This window comes from Dermochelys coriacea, chromosome 11 (genome assembly GCF_009764565.3).
Source record: "Dermochelys coriacea isolate rDerCor1 chromosome 11, rDerCor1.pri.v4, whole genome shotgun sequence".
Lineage (NCBI taxonomy): Eukaryota > Metazoa > Chordata > Testudines > Dermochelyidae > Dermochelys > Dermochelys coriacea.
Genome location: NC_050078.2, coordinates 21,984,103 through 22,006,446, shown reverse-complemented (window position 1 = coordinate 22,006,446; position 22,344 = coordinate 21,984,103). Strand labels below are relative to the sequence as shown.

The 22,344-nt window shown below is 38.6% G+C and overlaps 1 protein-coding gene across 1 annotated transcript in view; it reads left to right on the top strand.

Annotated features, from left to right (window-relative positions):
• Nucleotides 1-22,344, top strand: part of LRP1B (LDL receptor related protein 1B) — a 1,336,604-nt gene that overhangs the window by 811,843 nt on the left and 502,417 nt on the right. Inside the window, exons 22-25 of the mRNA XM_043505072.1 lie at nt 2,798-2,998; nt 6,974-7,219; nt 19,667-19,864; nt 21,695-21,899. Of these exons, the coding sequence (XP_043361007.1) occupies nt 2,798-2,998; nt 6,974-7,219; nt 19,667-19,864; nt 21,695-21,899 (850 nt within the window). The remainder of the gene's footprint in view (nt 1-2,797; nt 2,999-6,973; nt 7,220-19,666; nt 19,865-21,694; nt 21,900-22,344) is intronic.

Genomic DNA, 22,344 nt, shown 5'->3' with positions numbered 1-22,344 from the left:
GGTGCCTTAATCATGAGACTGACTCTCATTGTATTTTGCTATTTATGGTTGTGGTCTTGGAAAAACCCGGAAGATCAGAGAAAAACAAACATGAACTCAATTCTTTTCAAACCTCAAGAAAGATCAGATTTAGTATAATCCAATTTTTAAGTGAAAGTATGAATTTGTTCTTATATCATCTGAATTAGTTGCCTTTGCCTAATATACATTAAGGTATACATTCATACAGAGTACTGTGCTGTAAGTTGATGAGCAGAAAACACCAGCTAAGGAAGGTAAAATAATGCCCAAACTGCAGTTCAATCCAAAGTCCTTTACCCAAGGCCCGCTTTATTATCATAAAAGGATTTAAAATGAGCAAATCACTTGATCCCAGTCATCAAAGGCCATTCTAGTTTTTAGCAAACTGGGAGGAGAGGATATAACCTTCTCTCTGGGTAACCTTTCCTGATTACTGTGTGGGTCTCTTGCCACATCCCTAGGGAGATTGTCTCAAGCCTTATCTTCTTGAGACTGAGTCAGGAGTACTTCTTTATATAGCTTTCAACAGGTAGTCCCATGATACGTAGTCAGCTGACCAATTCCCATTATGTGCCCTTTCTGAAGACTACAACTCCCAACAATGAGCAACCTTAAAGGATCTATGTTCCTGAAACAGATGTGCTGCCTGCCCTTGCAGACCAGTACTCTGTTACATGTGTGTTGTTAAAACTTTTGACCGTTAAAAATATTTTATCTGAAAATACAAACTGATAATGAAAAGTATTTAAAATATTTGGGGCCAGAGGTGGGAGGCGCCTGTACGCCTCTCCCTCTCCCATCACCTCTGCAAGTCCCTCTGCATGACTAATCCATGTACTGTGGTGGGGATAGAGAAAGAGGAGTTTCCTGGCAGAAAGAAGGAGGAACCTGGGATGGTGGCATTGTCTCAATAAAGAACTACAATTCCTAAGCACATTACCAGGTTTAATGCTTGTCTGACTAGCATAAACACCATTAAAAGGAGATTGAAATGTGCTCATGAATAGTTGGAGAAAGTGGCATCAGAGCTTGATGGCAACTGTCAGCATATGTGAACAATTGTGGGGGATCTGTTTTTTGGCATGGATTTATATAGATGCGGGTTTTTACTCCAAGTGACTTCACTTCCACACCCATATACTTCTGAGGTTACAAACCCTATCTCTATCAGTAGACAATGTTGCAACTGTAACATTTCTAACATACACGTGTAGCATAAACTGGAGTACATTTTTCCCTTGTGTAGTCATTTCCGGTGAAGGAAATGAGTTGGGTATTGCCTATTTAAAACTTTGTGAAAGTGTTTTATTTGCTAGAAATGTTTCATTTAAAGTTAATTTCAGTGATGTTACCCCATGGAGGGTTTGGCTCTGGCAGCTCTGTCTCAGGTTCAACAGAATTCTCTCTGCTTGCCTTAGATCTAGAACTCATAGGAACACATGAAACCATAGGCCAATAACACGAAAACAATCACGAGAACAAGGTCCACTATCTTTTATCATTTTTATTAAAGTTACCAACAAAGTTATGAATGTCACAGCACATACAACTCCTAGGTATATCCATCCAGTTACAGTTACAAACATATTCTCATCCTCCTAGACAGTGTTAGAGTCTGATGGCTCTCTCATGGATTGACCATGAGTACAGGGATGGTTCCTGCTGGAGTTCTCCCATAGGAAGCTCAGTTTTCCCACTTTGGACACCCCCTTTTCTATAATGTAATTCTGTCTATACCTGTGTTCTGCACCATGTGCATGGAAATGTCAACCCTCTTTTTTCCCTTATTGGTCTGTGTCCCCTAGAAACATAAGGGATCCCAAATGCTATAGATTGTATAGGTTCTCTTTATTCTCATTAGCGTTGATGCACAACTTGTATCCTGTGCTAAGGCACATGTTGGAAACAGATGTGCCTCTATAGTATTTTTATTATTTAAAATTAATCTTCCAGCTAATTTTTCGCAATATTACCATTTGGTACCACTTTTCCCATAATCTTAGGGCATCAGGTTATTAATTGGTCATTAACTTATGTCAGCATTTTTTATCTCCAAAGTCTAAATTAGGTAAGCTAGAATCTGGAAGGCCTCACTCTATAGGTCTTGTGTTTCAGCCTTTCTGACGTAGATATCTAATAAATTATCAATCTAAGTACTGATCAATTTTATACTTCTATAATCCTACAATTTAAGTCTATTTAACATACAGTAATTATATATATCATGTTCATTAATCATAACATCACACAATACATGGATAATAAACTAAAATCATTGGCTAAAATTTAAAGTATGATTACTGCTTTGGCATTATATGGAAACATATTGTATATAATTATTAGAGTATTTTTGTTCATGGTAACTACTAATTTAAGTCAGTGTCAGATTGAGACCTTGCTCTTACTAGGGGTGAGTGGGGGTGGAGAGAAAAGAAAATGGGGAGAAAAGCAGGAGAAGAAATATTGTAACAATTTTGGGCAACCTATAAAACTGTAATTCAGTATATTTTACTTAGGTTGCATAGCTGCCTGCATGCAGTTTCACTGAATATAGAACCTATTAGGTTTGACATTGGTCAAGAAATTAAGGCTGCCTATTTAGATGTAGATGACTTAAAATACAAAGCTGAGCTTGTTTAGAGCCTTTCTGTTAATTTAGAAAGAGAGACCATTAATGCTAAAATGTAATACAACAATAGATTTCTCTGTAATGTTACCATAGGTTTTCCTATGTTTATTTTCATCTGATTTCTTGTGTTTGTCTCTTTTCTCCAAGGGAGATGCATTAGCAAAGCGTGGCTATGTGATGGAGATATTGATTGTGACGATCAGTCTGATGAGGATAATTGCGAGAGCTATATGTGTGGACCACCAAAATATCCTTGTGCTAATGATACCTCCATCTGCCTACAGCCTGAGAAGCTCTGTAATGGGAGAAGAGATTGTCCTGATGGATCTGATGAAGGCGACCTCTGTGGTATTTTCTTTTTTAGGCGCACTCACATCTATAAAGCATTCAACATTATTTTGTTTCCCTAATACCACTTGATGTTTTCTGTTCCCATCTTCCCTTTCTAAAGAATCTTATATTAGCAGGGTATTTAAATTTTCTCACAAGTAATTTATGCATTTTATTTTAATGTCCATGTTGTGCTTGAAATTGTATCAAGCCTCTCCAAAATGAAGCATGGTGAATAACATAGGTTCTCTAATCTAAGAACCTATCTTTAATCTCTTAAAACATCCCCTATAAGGTACATGGTTGTAGCCATAAGCAGTTGGAAAGCTCTCTTACACATATAAGAACACCTGTACTTAAGTGTGCCTATAATACTGTCACACAATACAAACTTAACCACTGTTGAATTAGATCACTACTTAGATGGGAGGGTTTGTTCCCCCCCCCAGAAACATATTAGTATGCTGCAAAAAAATTGTGGGGTGTGTTTTTTTTAAATTATTCCACAGGTGTCATTCTTCCTTCTGAGTCAGTACTGAAGATTTGCCATTGCATGTTATTAAGATGCACTATGCTCATCCTTTAGATGAAATGTAAAAAGAGGACTGTTTTGGCGAGCATACTCTATCATGCTGTCCAATATTATCTCATTGTTTCCTTGTACTCCACCATTAATCTTTCTGAATCCATCTGTTCTTTCTTTTTTTATACTTAATTTTCCTTTTTTGGGGCAGGGACTGCCTTTTTGTTCAGTGTTCGTAGAGTGCCCAACATAATGATGTCCTGCTCTGTGACTAGGGCTCCTAGGCATTACTGTAAAATATATAATAAATAATGGAATGGCTGAAAGGTAGGAAAGGAGAGGTGATTACAGGAGTAGAGGTTTTTATATCCTCAGGTGGAAAACTCCTTGTTAATGCTCTAGTAAAGTTTCTTTGGCTTGAGAGACAAGGCACGTAATGATCTCATTAACTCCCAGTGATAGTAACCCCTTTAGGACCCATATATGTTGCCAGAGCACCACATAAGAGTCAGGATCGGCCCCCATATATTTATTGTATTGTACTGTATTGCTGAATTTAATAAACCATTCATAGCACTTTTTATAGACTTCAATTAGGCCTTCTATACAGTGCATTGAGCAGGTTTGGGGGATCTGATGAGGCAACCAGGAAATTTGTGGATCTGGGAAGGCAGTGTCATTGATAGAAGGAATAGAAATCTGTGTTTGAGTGAATGGCAGTTTCACAGCATGGTTTCCTATCTACATGGGAGTTTGGCAAGGCAGCACTCTGCACCATCGTTGGTCAATATAGAATTAATTAGTTGATTGATAGGCTTGAGGAGGCAGCTGTAGGTGGCTTTGAGCAGAATGCCATTCTGCTTTGAGATCTTTAATATGCTGATGACACTCTGATGTTGACTCAATCTTGTGAATTGCTGAAGCTGATAGCTGATCTAGTTGAGCAAGAAGCAACACACTTTAGACCTTATGAATCTGGATTATCTGACCATTACCATCAAACAGCCTCCAGCGCTAGATTACAGCTAAATCAGTATTTACCTGTCTGGACAGGACATTGAGCAGGTGGCAACTGTCAAATATTTGGGCATCATCATAGACCATGCTAGAAGTTACTTGAAAGATTTTGACCCTCATATAGCAGCAGCTGCTGCTGCCAGGTTTCAGGCATGCTTCAGTGGCCTCATTGGGGATGTCATGACATCAAGCTTGCCAAAAAGCTGGGGATCTATAGACCCACAATTATACCTACTCTGTTGAATGGCAGTAAAACATGGGTCCTGAGGAAGGCCAAAGAACACTGGATTTACATTTTCAATTCTCATCATCTTCATCTGCTGTTCCAGATCAAGTGTCACAACAGGAACACAAATGAGGATATTTGAAACCAAACACAGCAGCCACCTCTATCAGCACTAGTTTCAGCAGCTTCCTTGGTACGGACATATTATTAGAAAGGATGATCAGCAAATTATGGATCATGTGTACCAAAGAATGCCACTACAGAGATCAAGCTTTGGTGGTGCGATAAGATTGCCAGTGATAGACATAACTGACATAAACATAGCCAGACCATCTTAGGCACCAAGGCAGAGATTGATCCAGGTGGCACTTGAGCTGCAAAGAGGCCATATCCCTTTGAGATTTTCTGGGATTAAGATAATGATAATAAGTTATTATTCAACAGTGGTTTACTACTCATTTACTAATTAGCATGAGGGTATTTATGACTGTTGTCTTAAAGTGTTAATATGCATTGCAGGATATTGGCAGCCCGTTTGCCTATCAGTGTTATTTTAATGAATTTGCTCCCTTTTTTCCCCATCATTGAGAACCCTGAAGTCTGGAAAAATAAAAGGACCCTAAGAAGAAAGGTTTCAGAGTAGCAGCCGTGTTAGTCTGTATTCGCAAAAAGAAAAGGAGTACTTGTGGCACCTTAGAGACTAATAAATTTAATTGAGCATAAGCTTTCGTGAGCTATAGCTCACTTCTATAGCTCACGAAAGCTTATGCTCAATTAAATTTGTTAGTCTCTAAGGTGCCACAAGTACTCCTTTTCTTTTTAAGAAGAAAGAAAACTGCTTTAAAAAATCACGAGGGAAAGTGTTCTATAGAAGGACCGCTGGATTGTATATATTTTCTTGTGCAGATGTAAAATTCAGTTTTAGAAATACATGTGAATCAGACTAGCTAAGAGGCATGAATAAATTAGAAGATTCAGAAGAAAATCTAACTTCCAATAAATAAATACATTAGTGCACCTGTCCTGTACTCCCAAAATTCACATTGACATTAGTACTTATAGGAAATGCAGGACTAGCTCCTTAATGTTCTTTAGTGTTTGTTTTCACAGCATTCTTTAAATAAAATAAAATAGAGAACTAGGTCCTGAATTTCCTTTCACACTGGCTTCTTTGACCCCACTGTAGTCACCACAGGGATGCACAAATGTAACTGAGAGCAGATTTAGAATCTGTTGGAGAAAAGCATACCCTTTGCCTCCTAATCCCAGAGACCCTCCATGCATAGGTTTAGGAAATTCAAGACACAGAAGACTCAGGGAACGTAAGGAACAAGGCATTGAAGCCTCAGATTGATGAAGGAATAAGGCACTTTGACACAGAGCCAAGTGTGCTGAGACACTAAATGCATTCCAAGACATATTTGGGGTTAGTGTAAACTGGTTAGGAACAGAAAAGGATGTCAATGAGCTAAATAGCCTTTAGCCAATTTAAACAAAATCCAACCATGTGAAGATATGAAATGTACAGTTAGGGCACCTTAACTCTGTCCTGTAATAAAACCATGCAATAGCTATGCAATTACAATGAACACATTTTAGTGTTTGTAGTTCCAGATTAGGTTAGACACATAGTGTTCCCCCCACCTCCTTTCCTCATGGTGTCACTGCAGGGCAGAATTTGGACACTGAATGCTTATTTTGGAGAGAATTACAACATCCCTACATAACAGAGTAATGTATTTTACTCTGAAATATATTGTCATCCTTATCTCCTATCTTAAAGTAGCTTTTGTCTGAAAATTCTGTTATTGTTTTTTGCAATTGTTTTTAAAAATCCATACGTGAATAGTAAACAAGAAGCCCAAAGAATGGTAGCATTAAGTAAATGAGAAAAGAAGTGTACCATCCAGTAAATACAAAGTGTACTGAATATGTGAATGGTAAAATACCTTTGATAATCTGTCAAAATTTATAATATATATTGTAGTTCTGCAATGCTAAAAACTTGCTATCCTGTAACAGTAATGCAACCTCAGATGTGTACAAATTGAATGCACTACTTTTCTGCATAAGTATTCCAAACAAATAGTTGTTCAGCCAGATTTAAATTCAGTTTGTGATTACTTGAGGTTTTTAATTTCTTTTATTACCTAAAAGGTCTTAAAAGTATAATATAATACAGCTGATATTGTTTGCAATTCTTAATGTTCCTTTCCTATTATTTCAGATGAATGTTTGCTTAACAATGGTGGATGTAGCCACCAGTGTTCTGTAGTTCCTGGAAGAAGAATTGTGTGTTCCTGCCCTACAGGACTTTATCTAAATCCAGACAACAAAACCTGTGAAATTGTGGATTACTGTACCAAACATTTTAAATGTAGTCAAGTGTGTGAACAGCACAAACATAGTGTCAAATGCTCCTGTTATGAAGGGTGGAAGATCAATAATGATGGTGAAAGTTGCACTAGTATTGGTAAGCTGAGATTTAGGGCTTCTTCACTATTGTAGGATTCCTTATTCCTTCTAATAGGAAGTTTAAAAACCAGTAAAATAGGATTAATCTCCTGGGTTCTGAGATCCACTGTCCTTCCACTTTGGACCTCAGTAGAAGAGAGAGTCAGGACCATAACTTTTAATGGAGAGTGTCATCTCTTCTATGAGAATAGAATCATCATAATATTATAATTGCATTATTTATTTTGTGCACTGAAGTAGTGCCCAGAGGCCCAAATCAGGAGAATAAGGGCTCCAGTTTGCTAGGTGCAATATAAATATAGAAAGACAGTCCCTGCCCCTGCCTAGAGGAGCTTGATATTAAATGAAAGCTACTGGGTTACCTACAACAGTGGTTCTCAACCTCTCCAGACTACTGCACCCCTTTCAGGAATCTGATTTATCTTGCATACCCCAACTTTCACCTCACTTAAAACCTACTTGCCTTCAAAATCAGACATAAAACTACAGAAGTGTCACAGAACACTTACTGAAAAGTTGCTTACCTTCTCATTTTTACCATATAATTATAAAATAAATTGATTGGAATATAAATTTTGTACTTACCTTTCATTGTATAGTATATAGAGCAGTGTAAACAAGTCATTGTATAACATTTTAGTTTGCACTGACTTTGCTAGTGTTTTTTATGTAGCCTGTTGTAAAAGTAGGCAAATATCTAGATGAGTTGTTGTACCCCGTGGAAGACCTCTGCATACCCTCAAAGGTATTCATACCTATTGTTAAGAACTGCTGACTTAGAGCTTCCACCTGCCATTTGAGGATTATTCCTTATTTTTTTTTCTCGTATTTTTGCCAACTCTGATTTTAAATATCTCTAAACTATGGTGCTTCACCAATTCTTTTTGGTGACTGCTTCACAGGTCATTAGATTTCACCACTAAGAAATTATTCCAGTTGCTCACCTTTTTCTCACATTCATGCCATAGACCATTTTTGAACAAATGAGCTAGAAATGAAAGCTTGTGTATCACATTATCAGTCACCTGAGATAATTTTATTAATACCCAATTCAGATATTTTGTAAATGGCCTATTAGAAACCATCTAATTTGACAGTAGCTGAGCTAATTCAAACATTTCATTACATATCCTTTACAGTTATAGTGCAATCACAATTTAGTTCCAATTAATAGCATGCCAAAGTACAAATTATACCTTATCAAAATAATTACTTTTTAGTTTATTCTTCTAAAATAATGAATTAAGATTAAAATATATTCAGTATAACTCATATCAAAGAGTTCCTTGCAACTCCCATTGGATTAGATAATTCTCATTGAATTTTCTTCCAATTCAGTAGGAGTTTGTTTGCTTATTTCAAAGTAGAATTTGAGTTGAGCTCTTTGATTTATTCCAGATTATTCCCATTGTTATCTCTTAGTCAGCTTTTCTGGGTCATCTTCTAAATTTTTGCTACCTTTTCTATTAGATACAGTTCATTTGTCTGACCTTTCAAATCACACAGAAACCACCCTGAGCTCCACCCACAATGGGAAAAGCATTTTGGGGTGTTCATTTTAACCTTTTTCCCCCCATTCCACTGACCAATTTAAAGATGTTTACTACTGCAGTGTGAGATCAGGAATATATATTCTTTTTCAAGGAAAGTCCCTGTGAGTGCTCCACTTTAGGAGAATCTGAGCCCTTGTGCTTGTAATTGGAGAATTTCAGTAACAGTGCCTGGTTGGGTTGCACAGGCGCTTTTCCCATCTTGCGCCACTTCTGTCAGTTACATAGTGCTGTGCGACCAACCCCCCTCTCAGTTCCTTCTCTACCACCATTAGCATGAGATTGAGCAATCGTCAGAGCCTTTCAGTATTATCTTTAGCGTAACTGTTATCTTTAGAGTATTAGTTTTTAGAACCCAGTTATTTAGTTAAATAGTTAACTACCCTACCTTTTTCTTACTTTATTTATTTATTTTTTTCCTCTTAGAAATTTAAGTTTCAGTTATTTGTATACCCCTTAATATAGTATAGTTACCATCCCTCATGGGAAAAACCCTATTCGAAGGGGTGTGCTTGGCTTCCTGGTTTTCAACATTGCCTCACTTGCCAGTCTTCAATCCCAGTTTCTGATGGACATTCACAGTATGTCTGCTGGTGCTCCGACTTCCATAATATGAAGGCTTGCACCAGGAAAGCAAGGAATTTACAGCTAAAACTCCTCACAATGGAGAAGTCTCCATGCGGTGTCCAGTATGGGATCATGAACCCCTCCTGGCCACTGGTTTCCAACAGTGGTATCTGACAAAGATTAACTATCTCTCTGTGAGAGAAAGGAGCACTCCTCCAAGAAGGAAACAAAAAACAGTCTCCAACCTCCCCTTCTCAGGAACCCACTAAAAAGAAGCATTCCCCAATCCGTCAGACTACCTTGGTGCCAACGGCACCATGACCGTCCATCTCTGAGGCAGCAGGACCATCTGTTTCCATAGATACCATGCAAGCCAAAGAATCTAGCTCAGACAAAGGCACAAAAGGGAAACCTACAAGCCCTGCCTCAGTACTGCAGCAGCTGCTCAGACATGTGGCAACAAGCTGCTCAGCAGTTCTACAAACTATAGAACCACCTCTTGCCTCCACAATGCACAGTGCATAGCCCTCTGCACTGACTGCTGCGGTAAAGGCATCGGTACCCTCCTCAGTACCAATGCTCTCTGTACCGCAGCAATTTCTCCAGCATAAAGACCTTTTGATCTTGTTAGCACCACAATCCCCACTCCTCGGTACCGACATTACTCTAGTACACTTGGTATCATGCCAGCTTACAACACCAACCAGGTCAGCTCCTCCTTTATCCAACAATGAGGAGGGGGAGGAGAATGATCCCATAACTCCTTGCCTATGCAGACAGCCACCAGACTGGGTCTAGTAGAATAACATCAATACCACCCCAGACCTGAAACTCAAGGATGGTAGAGACACCCATGGTTGCCATTATCAATGCCATTCCTACCACATTGGTCCTACTGGGACCCCTGGGCAGTGTACCACCAACACTACCCTAAGCCTCAGAATCCACACAGGGAGTAGTTGAGGCAGTCTCCATCATCCTTAGTATTTGGATCCTCTGAATCCCCAGAAGAGGCAATCGGAGAACGGGAGGATGCATCAGATCAGTAAGTCACATCAGCTGCCAATTCATACCCCCAACACCCATGACAGGGGATGACTTTATACAGTTCCAAGAGCTGTTTAAGAGGATCACAGGCTCATTGGAGATACCACTGGAAGAGTGGAGTCCCAACATAAGTTGCTGGACATCCTCCATACTTCAACCTCTTCCAAGATAACTTTCCCAATAAATGAGGCTCTCATGGCTATAGTCATGTGACAAGTTTCCTGGCTCCCTCTATCAGGTTTTCCTGAAGAGGTGCAATCTACTGTTGAGCACATACTATTCGAAGGCCCCAAACTGTTCTGAACCAAAACAGATGAGTCCCTTCACACGTTGAAGGACTCCAGGATGACACTGAGATCCTCTGGCATATATACACCTACAAAAAAGAAGAAATGGGGAGTACAACGAACAGGATCTGCACCCTACACCCACCCATAAAGGCAATACTACCCACAAAGGTGGAGGCAGAGACCCACAAGTTGGAGACCACTCCCTTCTCAGCCTTGGTATCCCAACAACCTCCCTCTAAACAGTAGTTTTGAGGATTTGGTAAAGGACCAGAAACACCTTCCACACTTTCTATTGCTGGACCCCTCCAACTCCATCCATCCATTCATAGACCATCTGACCCCATTCCATGCAGCATGCTGAAATGTCACATCAGGCAATCTAGACAATAGAATTCATTGAGATTGGCTGTTCCATCCAATTTACCTCCATCCCCCCCAAACACCCTACATCCCTATCCATCTTCAGAGACCTTTCTCACGAACACCTATTATGACAGAAGGTAAACCATCTCATATGCCTGGGCACAATAGAACCAGTATCTACACAACAGGGACAGAAGGGTTTCTACTCCCATTATTTTTTAACCCAGAAAAAAAATGGAGGATGGAGACCCATTCTCAACCTAAGAAGACTCAACAAATTCATGAAGACTGAATGATTCAGGATGGTCACTCTAGCAACGATAATTCCAGCACTAGAATGAGGGGACTGCTTCTCAGCCCTTGAACTCCAGGATGAATATTTCCACATAATGATTCATCCCTCACACAGGAAGTTTCTTAGATTTGTTCTGGGAATGGATAATTTCCAATACAAAGTATTCCCTTTCAACTTGTCCACGGCTCTACAGGTATTCTCAAAAGTCTTCACAGTGGTATCAGCTCACCTCAGCAGACAAGGGATCATAATATTCCCCTATCTGGATGATTGGTTACTCAAAGTCTCGACTTGAGAAGATTTCAGAGTAGACTTGAGAAGAGGCACTAGAAGCTACTCCAAAGACATTAGCTCTCTTCACACAGCTGGGTCTACAAATAAAGCAACAAAAATCAATGTTCACACCTGTGCTGATACTGGAATTCATCCGGGCCTACCTCTACTCTCTGGCTACAGCCTCTCTGCCAACTCACAGATTTACCACTGTAGTCAACCTAATCACTATAATGTAAGCCAGCCCACAGACATCAGCCAGGATCTGCCTCCAACCGTTAGGCCATATGTCAGCAATGGCATTTGTTGTCAAGCACACCAGACTACACATGTGATGCCTGAAAGGCTGGCTCAGGATACTACACATCCCACACAGACGTAGTATAAACAAGCACGTTACAAAGCCAAGCAAAATAAAAAATTCTCCACACTGGTGGACTCAACCACACCACATTTGTGCAGGAGTTCCCTTTGTGCAGACCTCTCCATTGATGATACTCAAAATGGATGCTTTTCTGCTAGATTGGCGGGCACATCTGTACAACCACACAATCCAAGGCCATCAGAATCAACATTACACATAAACCTTATGGAGCTATGAATAGTGTGCAATGCATGCTCACACTTCCTACCCATGATCAAGGAAAAGACCATAAAGGTGCTGATGGACAGTGGCACTTGTATGTTTTATATAAATCGTCAAGGAGGGGCATGGTCACACTTGTTATGCATGGAAGCGATGCAATTATGAAATTGGTGCATCTGCCACAACATCGACATCTCAGCCTCCTATCAAGATGTCAAAACACCATTGCAGATGCACTGAAAATTTTCCCAGGACCCTGAGTGGGAAATGAACACCAGCCTACTAGGGAGCATATTCAGACACTAGGGTTTCCCAACTATAGACCTTTTCATCACAACCCAAAATGCCAAGTGTCCACACTTGTGCTTGAGGGCAAAACTGGGGCCCCACTCTCTAGGTGATGCTTTTCACCTCAAATGGGATGCACCTTTACTGTATGTCTTTCCTCTGACACTTTCCTATCCAGGATCGTACACAGGATGAGGACCAACAATTCCAGAGTCAACTTGATAGTCCCCATGTGGCCCAGGTAACCATGGTTTCCTTACCAATTGAAGATGTCTGTGTGCCTACCACACACTCTTCCCCTTCTACCGTAACTCCTGTTTCAGGATGCGGGCCAGGTCTACCACCCGAACCTGGCAGGATTCCACCTGAAGGCATGGCTCCTCCATGATTCCAAGACAGTGAAATGACCTGTTCAGAGGAGGTAAGGGATATTCTTTTAAACAGCAAAAGGTCTACTACCTGACATACTTATCTGCACAAATGGAAAAGATTCCATATGTGGTGCCAGAATAGACAAACAATGGTGACTGCCTCTCCTTTGCAAAAGGTATTAGATTACAAACTTGAATTTAAGAAATTGAGTCTCTCAATGAGCTTGATCAGAGTACACCTCGCAGCAGTCATGGCTTTTCACCACAAAGTGGACAAGTTCTCGATCTTCGCCCACCCAACCACTAAACACTTTCTCAAGGGTCTTCACAACCTTTACCCCAAAATACAAGCCCCTACTCCATCATGGGAATTCAACCTGGTTCTGTGATGCCTTATTGAGTCTCCTTTGGAGCCATTAGCTTCATGTTCACTTCTCCACCTATTGATGAAGGTGGCCTTGCTTGTCACTATCACATCCACCCAATGAGTAGGAACACTGGAGACCTTCATGGCACACCCTCCATAAACAATAGTTTTCAAAAACGAAGGTACCCTAAGAGCACATCCCAGATACTTACCCAGAGTAGTTTCTTCATTCCATTTGAATCAACCTACCTATCTCCCATCCTTCTTCCCCAAACCCCTTGGGAATAAATAAGAAGCAATGCTTCATACCCTGGATGTCCACAGTCCTCTAGCATTTTACATCGAGAGGACAAAGTCTTTCAGAAAGTCAACACAATTATTTCTTTCCATCACAGAACTATCTAAGGAAGATGCCTTATCCAAACAAAAGCTATCTAAATGGATATCCAGCTGCACTAACCTATGCTATCACCACCAACAGCTACAACCCTCACTGGGGACTGCACACACTCACACTCTTTGCCTCGATAGCCTTCCTCAACAATGTGCCTATTATGGGCAACTGCAAAGCCGCAACCTGGGCATTAGCTTGTAAGTTCACACAGCATTTTGCCACAGAGCAGCACTCATCATCAGGTGCTCTATTTGGACTTATAGTTTTATCATCCACCACAACTGCAATTCGGAAGGCCCTCCAAGTGGCACTGCTCTACAGTCACCTAAAGTGGCGCATCCACAGGGACACTCCTGGAAGAACCTCAGTTACTGCATAATTAATCTTCTCTTACTCAGGCACTTTTTAGGTATGCAGATGCTAGAATCTCAATGAGTAAATCTCTGGCATGTCATGTTCAAGTGGTTCTGTATATTTGAACCATTGCATTACTCTCTGTTGCAACTTTTTTATGAGGATACTTAGCCTTAGTTCCAAATGACACTGAATATACTATAATTATTTCTGTTATAAGCACTGATCTTTTTAATATGCAAAATTCATAGAGTGTTAAAGATGCAAATATCAGTGATTTAAGGAAAAACAGCTTTCAAAAAGATTTCATTCAAACCACAACAACATTTGAAAGTTATACTTTAATTTAAAACAAATAAATGCTATCAAGTGTTGGAAAATAAGGAAATGCACAGACAAGTTAGTCCAAACATTTTTTAACTGATTCCTTACCCCATCCAATTTTCTCCCAGATAATATAATTTTAAACCTCTATTTGATTCACCCTCACAGTTTTTGATGAGGATTTACAATAGGGGTGGGATTTACAATAGTGTGGCTTCATGGGTTTAGTTGCATCCCAGAAATATGAAACCAAGGGTGGAGAACCAGGCAAACATACACTTCTCTTGACCTGGTGTGAAGGGAAGGCCTGGGTGGCAGGGTTTGGAGAGTGAGTCCACTGCATAGTTACTCTACAGTGGCAACTCCTGTCCTGCGGGGCTGGGCCCAGCTTCCTACTCTGAGCACTGTGACCCAATGCATAGCATTGCAGCACCACTCAGGTTTGGCCTGGCCACCCTTCCATGATTATGGAGGGGCAGCCAGGCCAAATTTGAGTGAGTGGTGTTACAACCTGGCAGCCAGGTCAATCCTGAGTGGCGCTGCACAATCCTTCCCTGCACACACACACCCAGGTTCCCCAAGATTAGGTCAGGATTAGGGTTGAGGTTCTGGGACTGAGGTGCTGTGTTCCCTCAACTGTTTAGTATTGTGCACCCATTGATTTGGGAGGCTGTATCTGCCCTTGATTTACAATCTTAAGCTCATCTGCACATAGGTTTTAATCAAGTAAAATAATGTTAAGTATGGCACTTGCCATTTTAGAATTTTTAAGTCACTGGAGTTGCTGTGGTTTGCACTAGCTAATGATCTGGCTCACTTTTTGCTCTTTTCATTTTTAAAAAAAGACCAAAAATTTTAATCAACCTAATATTACTTCAAATGACTATGTTCAAACAACATTTTGGCATTGTGGTAAGCCACATAAACTGGGCCAAGTTTTAGTTTCATTTAAAAGTATCTAAACCTATTGGCTCCATTAGCCAATGAGTATAACTGGGAATGGATTTTTTTCTAATATAAGTCAAAAAATTTACTGACTTTCCTGGAGTTGTGTCCATTTACAGCAGGGTTAAAACTGGTGTTGTGAGAATAAATGTCTCCCACACTATAAAACTTCCTCCCATCCCACTCTAATTGCACACATTGGGACAAACTTATTCCTAGCATAATTGCATTGATTTACATTGTCTTGAAATGGAGAGGAGATTGGTCCATTGTACTAGAGAGCTAACTACTAATCAGGTTTTCAATGAAAAAGAAATTGTTCTGAGCGGAATTATTACTCTGATCTGAAACTAAGTTTGTACCATATAGAATATCACTTTGTGGTATTCAGTCAAACATTTCAATAGCACATAGTACTAATAATATTTAAGATAATGATATAGCACTTTACTTTTCAAAAAACTGTACAAACATTGACCGGAGTGTCTACCAGAAACCTAATATGAATATTACAAATGTGTTAACTCAGTTCAATACATTACTCATGATGAGGGTACTAGGTGGGTGAGAGTTTAATGCCTGCCAGTGGATGTTTCCCAGAGAAATATCCTGAAATGTAGAGTAAGAAATGAACAAAAATCACTTCCCTAAGATAGTGGAGAATCTTTGTTTCTTTTCTTGTTTATATTTCTTTACTCCCTTCTTTACTCCCATTTCCATCTTTAAATCTTTCAGTTTTCTACCTTTTTCCTCATTTCTGCTTGCATTTCTCCTTGCTTCTATTTTCTTTTCCTTCCATGCCTTTCCATTTTTAAGCATTACCCTGTTTTTATCTCTTGTCATCTTCTTTGCTGCCTAACTCCTTCTCCTCTGCTCTGTATCATGTTTCCTCTCCAACAGCAGTGGAGGAGGACAGAAGAGTCAAGCACCAGCCCCAAGCTACCTAAGAGTGGAGCTCCATGCTGGTTTTCCAAAGAAGAGATGTTCTATTAATTTAAGATTTGTATTGTTTGAATGAGTACCATACCAAATGAGAGGCATTATTTATCAATTGAATATAAAGAGTGCATACTTTACACTGCCCCCCGCCCCTCCCCTATTGTAATACTCCTGCACAGTAATGACTGGTGGTATATTACAGGTACACTAGAAAAATGTCATTAGAAAAAAATGAAAGTGGTAGAAACTCTTCTCCTCTTGAGAATATTTAACCCCTATGTTTATATTCAGCCTTTCAGAATTCAGTATAGCAAAAGACAGTTAGATGAACTTTCAATGTAATTTTAGTAAGAAAAACAGGTCATAATTTCTTTAAAAACTACAGCAACTCTGCTTCACATATTATTAATACTTTGAATTTTTCCCCTCAAAAAAGCATTTAATACTAACTTTATTCTTGGTTAAAATAACTATTTCCTGTAATATTCAGGGGTATGGGGTTTTTAGGTAATTCAACCCTTCTGAATAAGGGAGGATCAATGAAAATGTAAATGCTGAATTTCAATATTTATGAAAAAAGAAAAGGAGAACTTGTGGCATCTTAGAGACTAACAAATTTATTTGAGATTTCCACTCCATATGGCTAAATTCAGTGCCTTGCATAATGACAGGTTTCAGAGTAGCAGCTCTGTTAGTCTGTATCTGCAAAAAGAAAAGGAGAACTTGTGGCACCTTAGAGCCTAACAAATTTATTTGAGATTTCCACTCAAATAAATCTCAAATAAATTTGTTAGTCTCTAAGGTGCCACAAGTCCTCCTTTTCTTTTTGCAGATACAGACTAACACGGCTGCTACTCTGAAACCTGTCAATATTTATGAAGTTAGGATAATTTGCTTTGGTGGTATGGTTAGAGAAGGCACAGTGTAGGGTAACAAATAAGTCTGGTAATGCACCTCAGCCTAAGCTCCAGTGACAGTGACATTTCAGTTAACGACCCATCTAAAACAGAATACCAGAATAAAAACATTGCAGGAAAATTACGCTTTACTATTTGTCCCACATTTTATTTTCTGCATGGGTGGTTTGTGTAGTCCAACTTCTCATACCAGATAATATTAGAATTTTTTTTTTCAATCTAGGATCCTCCTGCATATAAACTGTTCTGTGACACAGCATGACATTTCTCTTTTGTGCATCACCAGCATTTCTTTATTTATAATTTGTATATGTTGAAGAGTAATTGTGTAAACATCATAAACCATGTTGCCTATAAGCATGTTTTTTGTCAAATATATGACTATTTATAGAGCAAAGAAGCTATTTTGTCCAGCTCTATTTCTTAAACATTCTTTGTATTACTATAGCAGAACTGTTGTTGCTATGGTTAAGGCTGCATTGTGTTTTGCACTTAAAACAGTAGTTAAACCCATAAAGCACAAAATACCTGGCCCAAAGTTTCAAAAGATAATCTGAGTAAAACCTGAATTTTCTGCCCCAGGAGATGTGAAGATGGGGAGGAGGGGGAATGTTGAAGAGAACTGGTTAATTTTAGTTACCAACTTCTAGTTGATTTAAAAATGGGCCAAAAATTTCATTTTCGGAGTTTGCATGATTTTTCTCACCTATATAACATAGTCTTTCTGTGCCACAGTTAGCCAATGAAGGACAAGATTTATGATGAACAGGGTACTCTACAACATACCTGCTGATTTGTCAAAGATCAGGAGCTTCATTAAATTGTTCATCAAGTTTATGAGCTTTTGACCTTTGTGATGCAACAGCTACTAATGTTGAAGAGCTTGTTGATCGTCATATAGTTCAGCCATTTCAGGATCTGCAAAATCAGACACTGCTTTGACAAATATGAGGAGCTTTGTGAAAGTGTCTGTTGGTTCAGAGGCAGATACTGCTCTTCATGTAAGGAACCCTTATTCTGTTGGAGATCATTATTTAATGTACTACAAGTCACAACTGCATCCGATGAAGTGAGCTGTAGCTCACGAAAGCTTATGCTCAAATAAATTTGTTAGTCTCTAAGGTGCCACAAGTACTCCTTTTCTTTTTGCTGAATCTTTATGTGCAATTATTAGTTAATGGAGACCATGAAAAAGTTTAGTTTTTAAAAAGGAAAGTGAAAAGTTTCTTTTTTGAAACGTTTTGACTGACTCTGTTTTTCAACACCTTAGAAGACACTGAAATCCTGCCTGTTGTCGTGTTCCCCCAGTAATATGCACACCATCCAAAACTGAAGCCTAGTATGGTAGAGGAAAAGAGATTTTACTAGTCCAGCGGCATTATTGTTACATTGTAGAGGAAGATCTTCAAGAAAGCAATGTCTGTTTCCAAAATAAAATAATATTTACAAAAGTCTCTGTTCTTTAAAGCAGAGCTCTTGAATTGGCTGGATAATTTCATTAAGATTTTCTTTTTTGCTCCAGACATGGCTGGTCACTTTGACAGAGATCTTGTTCTTTGTGAAAGTAGTCATTGCTGTGTTTGACAGCTTTTCTTAACTTAAATTAGCACTGTGTTATGTGTGAGTTAAGGGTACGTACATAACATACTTAACACAAATCCACAGCTACAAGGAAATAAAAAGTTAAGGCATCTAACATTACATTCCTTTTACTCATTCACCCAGAGACATACATTTCACCAGTAGAACAAATGCCATGCAACAGACAATGCAAAATATCCTCAATTCTGTCTTATTAGAGAAGCCAGGGTTCTAGCACCCTTTCCCAAAACACAAGTGAGTATGATTTTTCAAGAACAGTTCAGAACGGTTAGTGGAGGGAAAGTCTGGTCTGTTTGGGTAGTGGTGGTGAATTTGAAGAAGTTGTGTGCTGTTAGATGCCTTAATTTTACAATTCCTTGTTTTTGTGGTTTTGTGTTAGATAAATTGTTTATGCAGTTTAACTCACACAAAGTAATCTTTTTGTATTATATTAGTTGCAGTACATGGTTTTCAACTAATTGTTAATTAGAGCAATACTAGATAACTTTTAACAGACTTATTTTCTCTGAAGTATTTAAGAAAATAAAAACTTCACCCAAGTTCTTCTTTTAATTTGGATAGCTTAAACTTTTTTTTATGGCCTTAATTCTTGAAGTCCAGGGAGGGAGAGGAAAGGGGAGGAAAGACACTCCACCACTTAGCTCTCATCCAGAAGACATTCTTTGTGCTGTACCTGTGGACCACTGACTGAGTGAGTCAGATATCCTTGTTGTTAATATCCATTTAACACCTTTAGTTGAGGCAGGTGAGCAGAAGACTAAATTGGTCTGAAATATATATATTTGCGAAATTTACTCTTTGTTGGAAAATGAATGAGCTAATAAAGCTTACAAGATCTATTATTTTAATCAAATTGTTCCTCCAATAAAATACTCTGCCATTCTCATTCAGCTATGTGTGCCTCATATCAGTAAGTATATTAAAATTCTACACTTTATTATACATTTTAATGTATAATCCATTGTACTTCCAGATCCATTTGAAGCTTTCATCATTTTTTCCATTCGTCACGAGATCAGAAAGATTGATCTTCAGAAGCGAGACTACAGTCTCTTAGTTCCTGGTTTAAGAAACACAATAGCACTTGATTTTCATTTCAATCAGAGCTTACTGTACTGGACAGATGTGGTGGAAGATAAAATTTACCGAGGCAAGCTTTCTGAAACTGGAGGTATGAATTTAACTTTTGACTTATTTTAGTAGGTCCTTAAAAAGAGAGTACCAGCCAAAGTAATGCAACCTTAGAACATCAAACTCTTCAGATTCTGGCCAAGCTATTATTCTTACTCTGCGATTGTTTTAGGTTATCTCCAAAAGCAGGCAGGTGTCACTGGTTTAGTTATGCTTGGTTTACAACTTGAATATTATCTTTGGAACTGTAAAGTCTAGAGACTTAATTTTTAATGTGATACTTTAGATTCTGGTACACAATATTATAGCATTTTTATTTTTTGTTTTTTTACAAATGGAGAAATATAAGGCCTTTAACATGGTGACCCAACCACAATATATGTGGTCCCGGCCTATAGCATAACATAATCTCACAGTGTATGTAGAAATACTTGCATAAAAATGTTTTCTAGGTTGATATGCACCTATGTGTTCTTTCATTGAAGACCTAGCAAACAAAATCACACATTATTTAAAGTTTCAATATGTTCAGAAATTTGATTTCTAAATTTCCCTTCATTTCCTATTCCTGTAAATTAAACAGTTCATTTTTCAAGATATTGACCCAAAATGTATTTTGTACATAAGCACATATTCTCTCACTACTTGTGAGAAAAAAAAATAACTAATGAAGATAAATATCATGTCAGATTAGCTATTATGTGGTCTCTCGCTGAAAAATATGCATAAAGACTCATTAAATGGAGAGGTTTTAGAGTCGTAGCCATCTGTATCAGCAAAATCAATGAGGAGTCCTTGTGGCACCTTAGAGACTAACAAATTTATTAGGACATAAGCTTTCGTTACTAAAACCCACTTCGTCAGATGCGTAGAGTGGAAAATACAGTAAAGAGGTATAAATGCACAGCATATGAAAAGATGGGAGTTGCCTTACCAAGTGGGGGATCAGGGACCAAACCCTGCAACAAACCCCGGTGCCAACTCATCCACACATCTATTCAAGGGACACTATTATAGGACCTAACCACATCAGCCACACCATCAGGGGCTCGTTCACCTGCACATCTACCAATGTGATATATGCCATCATGTGCCAGCAATGCCCCTCTGCCATGTACATTGGCCAAACCAGACAGTCTCTACACAAAATAATAAATGGACACAAATCTGACATGAAGAATTATAACATTCAAAAACCAGTAGGAGAACACTTCAATCTCCCTGGACACTCAATAACAGACTTAAAAGTGGCAATTCTTCAACAAAAAACCTTCAAAAACGGACTCCAACGAAAAACTGCAGAACTGGAATTAATTTGCAAACTGGACAACATCAAATTAGGCCTGAATAAAGATTGGGAGTGGATAGGTCACTACAAAAACTAATTTTTCCCCCAGCTGATACTCATATCTTCTTGTCTACTGGTTGAAATGGGACACCTTGATTACATTGAACTCATTAGCACTACAAAAGACATTTTTCCTCCCTTATTATCAACTGTTGAGAATAGCCCACTTACACCTTAATTGAATTGGCTTGTTAGCCCTGACCCCACACTTAGTAAGGCAACTCCCATCTTTTCATATGTTGTGTATTTATACCTCTCTACTATATTTTCCACTCCATGCATCTGACAAACTGGGTTTTAGCCCATGACAGTTTATGCCCTAATAAATTTGTTAATATCTAAGGTGCAACAAGGACTCCTCATTAAATGGAGACTATAGCATCAGAAAAGTTTTATATACAGTTTTGCGTATTTTAATTATTTTTGTTTAGCTGACAGTGTGATCATGCATTTATCACATTTTAAGTGTTGTATCTCTGTTCTAACCCTTTTATATGTTTGCAACCTTTTGATCTTTGTTAGGTGTGAGTGCCATTGAAGTGGTAGTACAACATGGCCTGGCCACTCCTGAGGGTCTTACAGTAGATTGGATTGCAGGAAACATATACTGGATAGACAGCAATTTGGATCAAATCGAAGTAGCAAAATTAGATGGCACTTTGAGAACAACATTAATAGCAGGCACTATGGAGCATCCCAGGGCTATTGCCTTGGACCCTAGATATGGGTAAATATACAATAGTTCTTTTTCTCATGATTGCTTATAAAAACACTTTGAAGAAGGAGCTTGAAATGTATGAATGTTTCTTGGTTTATTTGGAGTGAGCTCTTACAATTAATTTACCTTTACAATGCTTGAAGAACTAATTTTTTTGGTCCAGTGAACCAGTGCATTAGGAGATGTAGGAGTCAGTCTAGTCTTGGCTTTTTTTACTGACTGACTATGTGATCATGCACAAGTAACTTAACTTCCCTGTTTGTTTCTCCATCTCTAAAATAGTGATAATAATATTTAACAGCCTTTGTAAATAGCTTGTAGATCTGCGGATGAAAAGTACTATATGAGTTCCAAGCATTATTATTTAGTAATAATCAAAAGCAAAATATGTACTAGTTAAACTGGTTTATTTATTTATTTTACCCAATAGCATACAGAATGAATTGCATTTCTG